Raw genomic sequence first — 15,531 nt, 5'->3', positions numbered from 1 at the left:
CCATGGCGGATTTGGAAAATTGTCTGTGGCACAAATGTTTAGTGTTGACAACTCTGCAGTATTGTATTTCCAGAGACAAACCCCGGGAGTTACAGCTCACTACACTTCGTAAGGAAAAAGCTTGGACGTTATGTTAAAGGAGAGGACATGGAGGATTAAATAACCGCATGGATGCAGGTAGGGAAGGTTGTTTAATTAGCCATCTGGAAGGCTGATGTAATATACAAGGGCGAGTCAGTGACTGGAGAATATCAAAGCATAGGCAAGATTCCACATCCTGAATGGATGAAAATATAATGAAAATGGGGCGCAGATAGAAAACTGGCTTAAATTAAGAGCCATTTTCCAAGAGGACAGGAATGGGTATCGACAGGCTCAGTTCTAGGCTTTCTGTTCATTCTCTCTCTTATCCGAAAGTGCCTTCAATGAAAGAGTTCTTGTTATTTACTTTTCTCCAGTTTTAGGAAAATCTAGTAGGGCTCTGCTGGAATCGCTACTAGGCCCAATGCTATTCAACATGCTCATCAGCGACCTGAAGTAAACAATCACTGAAGATAAAATGTGTGGATGACAACGACTGGTGGAGTGGTAGGTAATGATGAAGACAGGGCAGCCATACAGAATGATGTGGATTGCTTGGGTAAGCTGGGTCCGTTCAAACAAAATGCATTTTAATATGGGCAAATGCAAAGTTGCACAGTTAGGAACAAGGAACGCAGGGGCCACGCTTGCAGAATGTGGGACTGTATTTGAGAAGAATGACTGAAAAGGAGCTAGGGGTCACAGTGCACGAGCAACTCAACATGAGCTCCCAGTGCAATGCTGTGGCAAAAAGGGCTAATGTGATCCTTGGATGTATAGACTGGAGTAGTGAAGACGGCTTGATTAGTGTCTAAGCACCTTCACGGAGGGAACATAACAGATACCAAAGGGCCCTTTAATCTAACTGAGCACAGCAAGAACCAAGGGCTGGAAATTGAAGCCACACAAATTCAAATTAGAAATAAGGCACCAATTTGTAAACAATGAGGGTAATTAACCATTGGAACCAACTACCAAGGTAAATAGCATATTCTCCATTTCTTGGAGTCTTCAGATCAGAACTGAGCACTTCTGGAAGACATGATTTAACCCAACACAAATTATGCTTTACTCAAACCACAAATTATTGGAATAAACTGGGTGAAATTTCATGGCCTGCAATATACAGGAGGTCAGACTAGATGATCTAATGGTCCCCTCCGGTCAAACTCTGAGTCTATGAAATATTTTATCTTGGGCAAGTTTAACCTGGGTAAAAATTCAAAACCTGTGATGAAGTCCTGCCCCATTTGAAGTCAATGGCAAAACTCCCATTGATTTCACTGGGACCAGAAGTCAATAAGGCAACTCAGTCACAGAACTAATTTTTGCAAAGAGTAACGGTCATGCAGAATAAGCAACCAGAGAAAGCAACTGAAGCAAAATAAGCTTAGGTTAAATTAAAGAAAGATACCTGGATTTGTTTCTGGAAAAAAGATTGATTGAGGAATATGATAGGAGGGGATTATAAACCAGTGTTGGACCAGATGGCCTTTTTCTCTTAAAATGGTTTGCGGTCTAATATTATCCTGTCCATCCACTCAATGACTTATCTTTGTTTCTGTGACTCTGACCTGTGCCTGATTAGTCATGGGCAAGCCTCCCAAGCTTATTTCAGATAGACACCCAAAACTTAAGCTTCCACCTTTGGTCTGGAAGTCTGTTGGGATGTGGTTGTCATGAGGTTCTCCATCCCAGTTTCAGTTAGGCTAAAAATACCACAAGAACACTGGTATTGCAGGTATATGGTACTTCATTTCTTCTGCCTGAAACCAGAAAGTGCAGAAGTAGGCAAGTATTTAGAACAAAGGAGCAAACTTTCAGTTCTTTCATTTCATCAGGTTTGGGCTCCGTTAGGCTTTTAGTCACAAAGGTCCTATTCAGTGCTTGTTTCAATTTGAACCAGTTCATCAATCCCAGTGTCAAAGTCCCCTTTACTTTTAGCAAATATCATAGATACTAAGGTCAGAAGGGACCATTGTGATCTAGTCTGACCTCCTGCACAACGCAGGCCACAGAATTTCACCCACCCACTCCTGCGAAAAACCTCACCTATGTCTGAGCTATAGAAGTCCTCAAATCATGGTTTAAAGACTTCAAGGAGCAGAGAATCCTCCAGCAAGTGACCCGTGCCCCATGCTACAGAGGAAGGTGAAAAACCTCCAGGGCCTCTTCCAATCTGCCCTGGAGGAAAATTCCTTCCCGACCCCAAATATGACGATCAGCTGAACCCTGGGCAGATGGGCGAGATTCACCAGCCAGATACTACCGAAAATTCTTTCATGAGTGGAAGATTTCCACAAGCTGCTTCTGCTTCTTATAACAAATACATCTTATTGCTCAGCTTCCAATTTAGACCACCTGCTCCTTGGCGTAGGACTCGTCTGCCTAAAGAGCACCAGGCACACCACATCACCATAGAACTAGCAAGACAATATTTAGTAAATAGACCCCAACTATATTTTCATTCTATTTGGGTCCAAACTTTTTTCTTTTTAAAACGAATTTCCTACAACATGTGGCAGAATGTGGTTACACATTCCAGGAAATCTGGAAGAAGTACTCCCGAACATCTGGGCCAAACCATCCCTTCAATAGCTTCCAACTATTACACTAATCCTATGAAGCAGAATTAATTACCAAGATCCTGGCCTTTTATAGAACATAGAAATATAGAGCTGGAAAAGACCTTGAGAGGGTATCTGGTCCTGCCACTGCTGTTGAGGCAGGACCAAGTAAACTTAGACCAGACATTCTCAAACTGTGGTCTGTGGACCACCAGTGGTCCGCGGACCACCAGTGGTCCGCGAGCTCCATTCAGGGTGTCCACAGAGAGTTCCCTCTAAGGTGCGTGCCTGGGCGGCTGCACACGAGAGAATGAAGGGCCACCCACCTAATTAGCTCCACTAATTAGGTGCCTGGACCCTGGAGAAGATGCACATGTAAGGTGAGGTGGTGGCCTTGGGGGGAGTAGGGGGTAAGTGGAAGGAGGCAGCGGGGTGAGAAGACGGGTGAGGGGAATTTGGGATGTGCAGGGCTGTGGTGGCCAGAGAAAGATTTTTCCCCAGCTCCAGGGCTGTGGCCGCCGGGGACAGATGGCCCCCTTTCCCAGCCCCAGCTCTGTGGCTGCTGTGGCAGGGGAGAGACCCGCCCCCATCCTTCCCAGCCCCAGCTTGGGGATTGCTGCGGTGGGGGAGAGAGGGCACATCCTTTGCTTTAGAAAGGTAAAACTACTGATGTTAAAATATGAGTTGTGTGCTTTTATTTGTAGATTAAAAACACGTTAATTATTACTAAGGTTTTCTTATATAGCGCTTTTATCCAAAGTGCTTTACAATAGTTAGCTAACGGTACAAACAACATTTGGAAAGATCACGAAGTGGTCTGCCAAGACCCTTTTCAAGTGGTCCATGAAAAAAAAAAGTTTCAGAACCACTGACCTAGACCATCCTGGAGAGGTGTTTGTCTAACTGGTTCTTAAAAACCTTCCATGACTAAGATTCCACAAACTCCCTTGGAAGTCTACTCCAGTTCTTCACGATCCTTGTAGTTAGAAAGTTTTCCCTAATATATACCTTAAATCTCCTTTGCTGCAGATTAAGCCTATTACTTTTTATCCTATCTTCAGTGGACATGCAGAACAATTAACCATCCTCCTCCTTAGAGCAGCCCTTACCATATTTGAAGAATTATCAGGTCCCTCTCAGTCTTCTTTTCTTAAGACTAAACATGGCCAGTTCTTTAAGTTTTCCCCCATAGGTCAGATTTTCGAAACCGTTTTATCATTTTCATTGTTCTCCTCTGGACTCTCTCTAAATTTATTCACTCCTTTCTTAAAGTGTGGCACTCAGAACTGGACACAGGACTCCAGCTGAGGCCTGACCAGCCTGAGTAGAGCAGGTTGGTTACATCCTGTGTCTTACATACAACACTTCTGTTAATACGTCCCAAAACAAAAGTTGCCTTTTTCACAATTGCATCACATTGATTCATTCCATTTGTGATCCATCATAATCACTAGATCCTTTTCAGCAGTATTACCACCTAACCAGTTATTACCCATTTTGTAGCCGTGCATTTGATTTTTCCTGGTCTTTATTGAATTTTATCTTGTTGATTTCAGACCAGCTCTCCAATTTATCAAGGTTGTTTTGAATTTTAAGCCTGTTCTCCAAAGTGCTAGCAGCCCCTCCCAGCTTGGGATCATCTGTAAATTCCATAAGCATACTCTCCACTCCATTATTCAAATCATTAATGAAAATATTGAATAGTACCAGACCCAGAACAGACCACTGCGTGACTCCACTAGACACGTTCGCCCAGTTTGACAGCAAACTATTGATAATTATTCTTTGAGTATGGTCTTTCAAGCAATTTTGCACCCACCTTAAAGTAATTTAAGCTAAACCACATTTCCCTAGTTTGCTTATGAGAATATCATGTGGGACTGTCAGAAGCCTTACTAAACATCAAGAAATATCACATCTACAGCTTCCCCTCATCTATTAAGCTAGTAACCCTGTCAAAGAAGGATTAAGATGGATTTGTCAAGAACATATCATGCCTAACTGATGCTGGGTATTACTTGTAACCCTTTTATAGTCTAGATGCTTACAAATTGCTTGCTTAATTTGTTCCAGTATCTTTCCAGGTATCGAAGCTAGGCTGGCTGAGTGGTCTCTAGTTCCATGGATTCTTTGTTCTCCTTTTTAAAGATAGGTACTACATATTTGCCCTTCTCCAGTCCTCTGGGACTTCATCCATTCTCCATGAATTCTCAAATATAATTGCTAACAATTCTGAGATTGCTGCAGTGTTACTTACATACCTTAAGGTGAATTTCATCAGGTCCTGCTGACTTGATTAAATCTAACTTCTCTAAATATTTTTTAAGCTGTTCTCTCCATATTTTGGCTTGCGTTCCCTGCCCCATTAATATTAATTGTCTTGCTCCTAATGTACTTAATAGAACTTCTTCTTGTACAAAAAAATACCACAAGCATGTAGGGACAAAATCAGAAAGTCCAGGTGTAACTCATTTTGTGCCATAGACTTTAAGTATATATTTTCTTGTTGCAACAACTAACACTGATCACTTTTCTCCCCTCTTCTAAAATAAGCTGAAATTCTTCCTACATTTCAGACCTTAATCCCTAATTAAGCAACCTAGCAAAAAATCTAATACTTAGTTGGAACTGGGCACTGTGATGACCATCTTCATATTATTTCTCTCCACCTTCCCTATTCAAAGTACATTTCTTCATCTGCCTTATTCCACTGTTATAGGGCACTCTGCCCTGTAACACCGCCTGCTGGCAAAGTTTGGTGCTGCTGGTATTCCCTGCCTCAATTTATTCCCCTCACCAGGGTTTCCTGTCTGTCCCAGGGAGCCACATGGCTCAGCCCTCTGGCTGGGTCAAAGTTCACCCTCCTTCCAGGGTAACAAAACTCCAAACAAACAAAATGTTCTGCCCTGCTTGGGCTTCTCTTCAGCCCACCCTCCAGGCTGAAGTCCCAGTCCCTTCTGGCTTACCATTAAGTCTCTCTGGCTGTTGGAGAGACCTTTATTCCAAGGCTGACGTCGTCCTTAGAGTCCCTGTAACAGTCTTAGCCCCTCTGGGCTACCTTTCCATTTTCCCTGCTCTGGGGTAGAGCACTGACTCTCAGGCTACATCCCTGGAGTCCTTCCAGACCCTACTTCAGGGCCTTCCACAAAAGCCCAACTTGTTCCCTGTGGTTCTTCTTTGAAACTGAGTTTCTCAGCCCTTTTATGAGGCTGATTAAACAAGGTTGGCTAACCCCAGACCTCCTGGCCCTTAAAGTGTAACCATCCTGTTACTAACTTGCATCCATTTTATGGAAATTTTGTTGTTTCTCCCTACATGCATCCTTCGGGACTTTTCACTCTTATGGTTATCCAAGAATCCACTGTTTCCATTGATCCACAATCACCACCTAACAGGCTCTGGATGAGATACAAGCCAGGTGGCATTGGTTTGTTGTTATACTCTATCCTTAAGACAGACAAAAAGCATGGTCACTAACTGGACCATTAAAATATAGATTGCACATACTTTAATGTCTGTTGGAAGATGCAAGACATTTGACCATGTGTCCTTCTCTAGAGTGGCAGAACTACTGTGATCCACAGTTTTCTGATCCTAAGAATGCAGAGGGTGACAATCTGCCACAGGTTCTGTACAGAAGAGTGCGTGTGGGGTCTGTGTACAATTACTGACAGGTGCACAAGACACCTACACAATGTCAATTTATTGTTCAGGATGCACTTTTTGCTGAATCCTAAGATAGTGCCAGGCACTTCTTCAGTAGGAACTGACCTGTTACAGACAATGGTTGTTAGCAATAGATCTCCTTGAAGTGGTGCAGAAAACAGCTTAATTGCAGCTGGTTACCAGGGTAGCTGATTTCAGAAGTATCATGGAAAGCATTCTTGAGACTGGGGAGATAAGGCTCCGTATTGGTGTAAGGCTCAAATTAAACTGGCCCTTTATATCCATATGACTTGCTATGCCTCTTTCTCCTTTTTCCTTCATGCAGGGGCAGACTTTTACACCCACAAAGCTTGTAGCCACAGGCCTTCTGATCTGTGGGACCTTTTAAATGTCGATGTGATCTTAACTGATTATTTTCAAACATTTCTAGCCATTTCTGTTGCCTTCAAAATGTAAAGCACAGGAGTTGTAAATGTTAGGGTTTGGTTTTTTGTTTGTTTTTTTAAAGTCCCAAGCTATTCACAGTCCCCCATACAGCTACTCAGGACCAACATTTGCAGCCTGCAAATCTTTAGCTTCAGACCTCCTTTTCTCTTTAAAGAGACCCCAATAAACAAACTTGCCATCCTTCCCAGAAACCCAGCCCCATCACAGTTTGGCTTGTAAGTCTACAGATGAGTTAAGCAAGTAATGGCAGTGTCAATGTTCAGAAATGAAAAGGTCATCAGCCCAGAGAGGAAAAAGGACACGCGCGCGCACACACACACACCAGTGACAAAGGAGCCATCCAATCATTGGAAAACAAAGAGCTTGTAATAATGAAAAAAGGACAGATTTAGTAACCAATCACTTTTTTTCCTTTTAAAAACACATAACCACAGTTGACTTTGTTTTATACAACCACCTAGAAACTATGAAACAGTACCACATTGTGCATTTTTTTAAAACCTACTTATCAAGAAGGGTATTCCACACTTAAAAAAATGCTATATCCATTTGGGAAGGAAAAAGGAGACAGCTAATAGCGCAGTCACAGATACATCATGAGTCCAAGCAAGCGGCAATTCTTTGTCCTCACCTTGTCCACTTAGCCAAAAGAAGAGTGGAGAAGGAGATAGCAAAAGAGAAAGGAGGAAAGAAAGAAAGCACCCACAGAGGACTAATCACATTCCATAGTTACTTTTGACATCTACAGCTCAGGGCTTCATAGAATAATCATCATTTAGACCAACACAGCAGGGGCGAGGGGTGTACAGAAAGATGGGAGTGAGGCAAGGATAAATTTCTGAAGCAGCAAATACATTTCTACCCCAGGTCCCTTCCAAATACTGTTTATTTGATAGAAGAATTGACAAGATAGTAAGGAAGTTGACAGCCACAAAGTGTTACAGGCTGAAGAGATTCACTGTCTGTACTGAAGGGCTCATACAATTTTGTTTTAAGAACTCAAAAGGATTATATTTTATGGCCTTATTACAGCCCCAGGATTTCCAGTAAGTCCCCTGACCACCAACACACTGATGCTACTGTGAGATGTACACAGACCAGAGCAACCTCACACTTGTCTGGGCTGCAGGGACGAGGAATTGGTCCCAGGATTTACCCAATATTAAAGGCCCCTTTCCCCCAGAGAAATCCACATTTCTTGTGTCACTCTGGTGATTTTCCCATTAAGTTGTGGTGGGGACTGAAATCCCATGGGTAAACTAGAGTAGCAGTTTGATCCAGTTCTGGGTTAAATCCCTGTTGTGGCAGGTCTACATATTTGCCCCAAAGTATGCAGAGTCATTTTTGGGACCCAAGTCACACAGATGTCATGATGTTACAGAGGTGGGGTTTGATTTAATGATCTACAAGTGAGAGTCTGATTACATCTGAAGTTAGTATAATGATTCTCCACCCTTCCGCAAGGAGTCCTGATCCCCTCTTTTCCAGTGAGCAAAATAATTCAGCAGCCTTCCAGAAATAATGCTTAAGGCAGAACAGCTCTCTCCCTCTTGGAGTGACTCAGAACCGCCGTGGAAGAGATAAAAGTGTGTGTGTGCGGGGGAGGAATCGGGCTGGTGTGAAGCCTTGACCTAAGCACCATAGTTCAGACACTCAATCCACTTCCTAGTCAAGTTGGTCTTGTGCTCAGCAGAGCTAAAGTCAGCTAAACTCTTCAAGGTAGGCCTTGCTAAATCACTAAAATGGGCAAGAGATTTTCAAACTTGGGTGCCTAAAATTAGGCACTTAAAAGAGAGTCATCTGGTTTGCAGAAACAATGAGCAACAAGCCATGACTGCTCAGCACCTTGGAAAATCAGGCCCCTTTTATTCAGATGCCCAAACGTGGACTCAGATGCCTCACTTGGGGTATTCAAGTTTGAAAATTTTGGCCCTGATCCCTATCGTTCCTTGAGGATTCATGGTAACCCCCCCCCCAGGATATTACACAGGCACAACTAGTGCAGCAGCCCAAAATAATGAATCCTCCAATAATGAATCCTCCATCCCCCTTTGCAGACACATAGCTGTGAAGATGTGTGATCCTAGACACAAAAGCCTCCTATGGGCAATACAGAAAACTATGAAGCCCAGTGCATTCTTCCTCTCCCCTTTGTCCAGAGGCAAAGACTGAAGGATAAATTCTGAGAGGAGGCATGTCTTGAACAGATGATTCCTTGTACAAGGCTGGCAGACATACGGAGGGGAGAAGAAGGAAAGAGAATTTGTTCATTTTGGCCTGTAGGAAGCAGCAGCTAAGGGTACCTGGACGAAACAGAGCAGCCAACAGGAGGTGACAGAATAGTAGCATGAAGAGCTTCCTTTTTCAGAGGATGGCTCAGTCTCACTGCACCACAGCGGGAACTTCTGCCTGTAGTTCTATGCAGAAAGCTTCTGTCTCTTCCTCTGTATTGATCTTCATAACATGATATAAACAGTGATACTTAAGAAACAGAGGAAGTAGGATAGGGGAAGGCACAGGGCAAGCAAATTTGCCTCCAAAATGTATCTGAATTTCAGAAGTATGAATATATTGAGACATTCAGGATACAGCCATAAGAAAGCAGGAGAATATGAAGGGAAAGGTATCAGTAAAGTTAGTAGAGAATGAGCCTGATAGGCACACTCTCCCCCACGATTTCTGCCCTAGTTCACTAAGCTTTGCTTTGTGAAGTTCTATGCAGAGAATCCACTGTTTTTTTTTTTTTTTTCCTTCTTCTTCCAGTTGCCTTCCTCCTCTTGGATGAAATTCATCTATGGAACACAGCAAAGGGATTCTGGCCTATCAGGAAAGTATAGAAAAAGATCTATGATTTGTGATGAGCACATGCCACTGATCAAAATCTCATTTTCATATAGTACAGTCAGAAGCTGGAGGAAAGTCCCAGGGAATTAGAGATCCGTGTGGATTCACAGTGGTCAATATCTCAACAGCCTGGGAACAGATCTGCCTGATTAACATTGCCTGACAATCCCCATGCAACTTTAGATGTCTGGGAGGGATGGAGATCCCTTTGAACTGGGAATGAATGTGGCCAATTGGAACTTCTAAACTACAGGGGTGGGGGAAAAATCTCCATTTAAAAAAAACCATCCAGTGGTGAGACAAATACCATCCACTCTAAGCTCAGGTGAATACAAAGCAGAACCACTGGGTAGATCTCAATTCCAGCAGAAGAGCACCCTTTAAGATATCAGATAAGGGAAGGAGAGAACCCAGAGAGATCAAAGGAAACGCAAACATAGGTGCTATAAAATAGGAAGATGATGGGCATTTTCCAACTTTTGCTTAACGAAGTTGAAAACAGGTTCGTGGCTCTCCTGCTATCCCATCTGAGAGTTTGAGGCAATCCACTAGATAAAAAACCCAGTTCCTGTTCTCCTTTCACTGCGCATTCTGCATTTAGTAATACTAGTCTTCTACAGCAGTATTTTTACAAATACCCATTCCGTTATATTTGCAAAGGTCATTCATGAAGTGTGACCACCAGAGAGGAGACATCTTCTCTCATTTTCTCATTTTGCAGACCACTCAGCAGGAGAGGTGGTTATATTTCTTTCACTAGTTGCCCTGCTCGATTATATCTCATTTAACTGGCCAGATATCACTGTACGTTCAGAGATGGAACCAGACAGGTTTTGAGAACTAACTCTGGAGTGGAGCTATATTCTGAATGGCTCAGAAATCAATCTGTGTAGTCACAGAATACAAACCCTTGCAGCACCAGGCAGCACAGTGATTCTGGAAACTGGGTTCTTTTGGAGCATGACGCTGGGGGGTCAGGGATCCTGACCCAAGTGTACAGACACCTTCATTACACAGGCTGTCTTTGTGGTCATAAAACATGCATTTTTACACCAAGTTAGCTAACATCAATTAGTTGTCTCACTGTAAAAAAACCCAACTTTTTTGGCAGGGAAAACACAGCCCGAAACAGAGTGCTCTTCTGCAGGGTGGGAAGAGGAAGAAGGTGAGAGCAGTATACTGACAAACAGAACAAAATTCTCTCTTCCTCAAGAGTTTTGATACGTTGCAGAAAAAAACTGACCAAGATTTCAGTTCTTATTGACTTGATCCTTCCGTGGGTTTAAATTTTAAGCCAATCGGCTCATGCAGTACCACTCATGTCAGAGGCAGACTAACCAAAACATGTTCGATTCTCCCAGCTGAGCTCAGAAACTCATTCACAATGTTTCACTTGCCTCTACTTGTTCCGTGATACTTTAAAAGCTCTCTGTACCAAGTTATAAAATATTTTCAGATGCCCTAATTGTTGCAAAGATACTTTCCATTCCTTTGACAAGAGAGTGCTACCAGTAAGCCCCAACCCTTTCCTTTTTAAAGCAATGCTTCCTTAAGTAATGACACTATTAGTTCAGGTTGTGCCCCTGGGTTTGGCTGCTACTCTTTTTAAACTGCCCACTGGCATGTATGACATCACTATTCTCTGACAGTTTTAGTTGCTGATGATATTCCAATTGTTATTAGCTGGAGTATCACAGTTACCTCCCAGGAGAATGAGCTCTCCGTTTTGTGTGGAATCAAACACTGCGAATACAGCAAAAACCACTGAAATGCAAAATAGTGGACTGAAATACTTTAGAGAGCTTTCCATCTCAAACTCCACTTCCTGCTGGACAGGTGAATCTGTCAGTGTCTGAACAAGAAGCATCAGTGAGTCAAGATCAGGGGAGTCAGACTCCTGGGCACTAAAAGGGTCAACGACAGAATTCTGGGTTAGTCTGTATTGTTCCGATTTTTCTCACCAGAATGGGCTGGTACTGAAATAGCAGCTAGCCCTGGTCACGTTGGTGGAGAAACAACAATAAACAAATCATCTATTCCACCGGAATGACACTATCACTTTCAGTAGATCAGTGGTAGTGCTGAGGCCTTTCCTGGCAGGTCAGCAAAGTTTCTTGATAAGTTCAGGGTGCAATATGACAATGCTGATAATTGAGATAATGCTCACTCTGTCAAGGGGCACCAGTGCACTACCACCAATGTATGATAAAGTTATTTTGCCCTATTTAAGCTAAATGAATACAATTACGTTTCCTTCTTCAGTTCCTCTGGGCAAGAGGCACAATGGGCAAACTAAGAAAAAGCAGCGCACCAGCCATATGGAAGAAGCCATATGATTGGCTAAAGAAAGAAAAATTATTTAACAGCAGCTGAGCAGGGATTCCTAGCATCTGACTGCTAGAAATGTAAATACAAAACAAGGGACAGAAGTCAAAAATGGTTCCTACTTAGTTGAGGGTGTTCATCTGCCACTTGGAGTCTGAACAATAACTGTATATACCTAGCTACTGGAACTGCCAAAGAACTAAGAGAGTACTTGGGATACATGGAAGAGTGGTTAAAAACAAGGACACAGAGCAGCAAAAACAGTGACCATGCCCATAAGAAAAAGATGCAAAGTCTTCAACAGTCCCTGCTGTAAAGTCGAGCCTTGGGTTAAGGATAGGATTAAAGGGAACTGAAGCAGCTTCCCCCAGTCCCTGGTGTTAACCTTACACGCAACAGAGCAAGGCACAAATAAGATTTTATTAATATTAAACATTGAAGTTTTCTGCAAGCATTAAAGCCGGCAGTGGTGTAGGGCATGGCCCTCTCAAACACTCATGCTGCTCTCTAAGGGGGGGGGGGGTGATATCAAAATATACAAAGCTTATTAAGCTGGCCTTATCATTTCTACTGAAATTGCTAAGCAGTATGATGTCCTTAAACCCTAGCCTGCTGAGTATGATCATTCACACTCCAGTGCAAGGCTGACCTACCACTTAACTGGTTTTAGATTACACTGAGGAGAGGGTGCAAAGGACGGGAAAGAAACAAAGCAACCTGAAGGTGTGCTCAGGAAGTGACTGGTAGAGAACACTTTGCCAAAGCCTGGCAAGACATATAAAATAAAATGTCATTAAAGACTTCTAATTTAATACCAACTTCCCTACCCTATGGCCAACACACAACCACCTCCTTGCCCCACAGCAAACTGCGTCGGGGGTGCCAATTCTCTGAAGCGTAGCCACCTTTGAATCAAAACATGTAACAACCCCCCCCCAGACATGGGAAAGATCATGTCCTTATCTCATCCACTTTTATTTTTGCTGTAGTTAGCAGAGGCGGAACAATGGGAAAGCTCCCTATTTAACGGGGTGGACAGTACTCTCACCTTATCTCATGAAGATTAAGGCTTTGAAAAAACAGTTTTTAACCTAAACACCAACTCCCCTTTTTTTGCCTGGGTGTTTGGCCTTGTGGCAAGATTTATTACAACTCTCTTTTAAAACAAATTCTCAGAATCATTTGCATCTTTGCATGGCCACATGGAAAGATGACCATGAACTGGTACGTGAAACATGCTCAGGCTTCTGAAGCAGCAGCAGCAACTAAAACCAGAAAGAAAAACTTTGGTTTATAAATAAAACTAAACTGAAGAGAAAAAGGGTCAAACTGGTGCAAACTATCTCATGAAAGAGGTATTCGCAGGGCATAACCCTCACAAAAGCGATCCAGATCTACATCCCCCTGCCTTGTTTTACTGTTATCGCCTTCATTGCACAGGACTCAAAAAATCATTCTCATATGGTTAAGTTTCATAAATAATGTGAAAACTGTATGCAACAAATACATCGTATTTCCAAAAAAATTATAAGAAAAATTACATCAAATTAAAAAGTAGCTTCGTGAATGAAGGTACTGCTCTAAGTGCACTTTACCGGCAAGTGCAGCCAGTGCCTCAGCGCTGGATATGAAGGAAAGAAAAAAACAAAACACGAATTTAAAAACCCAAGCCCGGTTTAAACCGGTCGAAACTGGGCCAAGCAGAAGCAGAGTATATTCTCAGTGCTGTCCCATCAGGGAGTCCCTATGATGCTTGTTCTTCATCCAGATAGGGTTTTGTGTCCTTGTTGTGATTGTAAACAATTCTTAGATACTTCTTTCCTTAACTGTCCTCTGATTGGCAAAACGAAGTAAATATTTATTTTAAAAGTAGAAAATGAAAACTAAACCAGAAGAAAAGAAACACAGTGAGCTTGTTGGAGTCCATAGGATCCGGTCCGGAAGAGCTCGGAAAATGTGTTCAGTGTTTTCTCCTGTTTTCAGCTGGAACTGCACCAGAGGTTGGATTGGTCTGGGAAAGGGTAGTAGAGCAAGAAAATAAGGGATGTGGAACCAGAATCTGTGGACGTTTCATGTGTTTGCTTCGTCATCTGTGTCCTCGATCAATATCTTGGTGTCACGAGCCTTGGATCTGGGAAAAAACAAACAAGCAAACAAAAATACTCACTGAGGGGAAGGAAGACATTACTAGAATATACAGATAAGATAAATACACTCTGTCAAACATATTCCCTACACAGGTAATGTCTGGGCCAGCAGACTACTATAGACGTGGTAATTCATACTCTCCCCTCCCGCCCAGGATGGGAAGATCACCCTATAAAAATACAGAGGGATGACTGATACCTTTCTGCCTCTCATGCTCACCTTTCTGATACAGCTAAATTCAGCAGGTTAACAGTGCCCTCTACTGGTTAGTTACAATACAGCAAACAAGGGACACAAAATGTTAACAAATTTTTTGAGGCTGGGAATGAAACTAGAATAACCTTTATCACAGGCACTGACTTTTGTTTTTGCCGGTGGGTGCTTTTGAGGAAATGTGTGTGTGTGTGGGGGGGGGCACTCTGCCAGTTTTGGGGGGTGGCTATTTTCAGCATATTTATAAACTTTTTTTCATAGTCTAGTTATTGAATGCGTCTATCATTGGTATCTTTACTATTTTAGCAAAAAGAATGAGGAGGACTTGTGGCACCTTAGAGACTAACACATTTATTTGGGCATAAGCTTTTGTGGGCTAAAGCCCACTTCATCAGATGCATACAGTGGAAAATACAATAGGAAGATTTATATATACACATGAATAAATGGGTGTTGCCATACCAACTCTAATGAGACTAATCAATTAAGGTGGGCTATTCTAGCTCAGTAGTTTGAGCATTAGCCTGCTAAACCCAGGGTTGTGAGTTCAATCCTTGAGGGGGGCCATTTTGGGATCTGGGGCAAAAATTGGGGATTGGTCCTGCTTTGAGCAGGGGGTTGGACTAGATGATCTCCTGAGGTCCCTTCCAACCCTGATATTCTATGATTATCAGCAGGAGAAAAAAAACAGTTGACAAGAAGGTGTGAGTAACAGTAGGGGAAAAATTAGCATTATTTTAATAACAATTAAATTGTTATGAACTACATAATTACATTATCATGAATTACAGTATATTAAAATCATTGCAATCATCTACAAGCTGTCTTCACTAACTCCCAGTTTAAAGACATTATGTCTCACTGTAGCTTTCTGGATGAAACTGTCAGCAATCTTATTCACATCTAGTTCCCTGGTACTGTGTTGATATACGTTAAGGACAGCTACATTATTCAGTTGCGTATGACCCATTGATGACTGGAGATAATTTTTAAGTCTTCTGAAGCCAGCGAATGAGTTCAGGATGATACAGGCACAACGAGAAGGATTCTTATAAATTTGCAGTACTATGGAATCATAGGGCTTCCAGAGTACTGCATATGACTCCAAGATCTTTTTCTTGGTGGGTAACTGCTAATTTAGGCACCATCATTTTGTGTGTCTAGTTGGGATTATACTTTGCATTTAATGTGGAATTTCATCTGCCATTTTGTTGCCAGTTTTGTAAGATCCCTTTGTAAC

The 15,531-nt window shown here is 42.3% G+C and overlaps 1 protein-coding gene across 2 annotated transcripts in view; it reads right to left on the bottom strand.

Annotated features, from left to right (window-relative positions):
- Positions 1–7,105: 7,105 nt before the first annotated feature.
- The window catches only part of XPR1 (xenotropic and polytropic retrovirus receptor 1), a 243,175-nt gene continuing 234,749 nt past the window's right edge, over positions 7,106–15,531 (bottom strand). For both annotated transcript variants that reach the window (XM_037906239.2, XM_037906240.2), the window contains exon 15: positions 7,106–14,061. In XM_037906239.2, the coding sequence (XP_037762167.1) occupies positions 14,001–14,061 (61 nt within the window). In that variant the 3' untranslated portion in view covers positions 7,106–14,000. The remainder of the gene's footprint in view (positions 14,062–15,531) is intronic.

This window comes from Chelonia mydas, chromosome 8, assembly GCF_015237465.2.
Source record: "Chelonia mydas isolate rCheMyd1 chromosome 8, rCheMyd1.pri.v2, whole genome shotgun sequence".
Lineage (NCBI taxonomy): Eukaryota > Metazoa > Chordata > Testudines > Cheloniidae > Chelonia > Chelonia mydas.
This window is presented reverse-complemented; position numbering and strand designations above follow the sequence as displayed.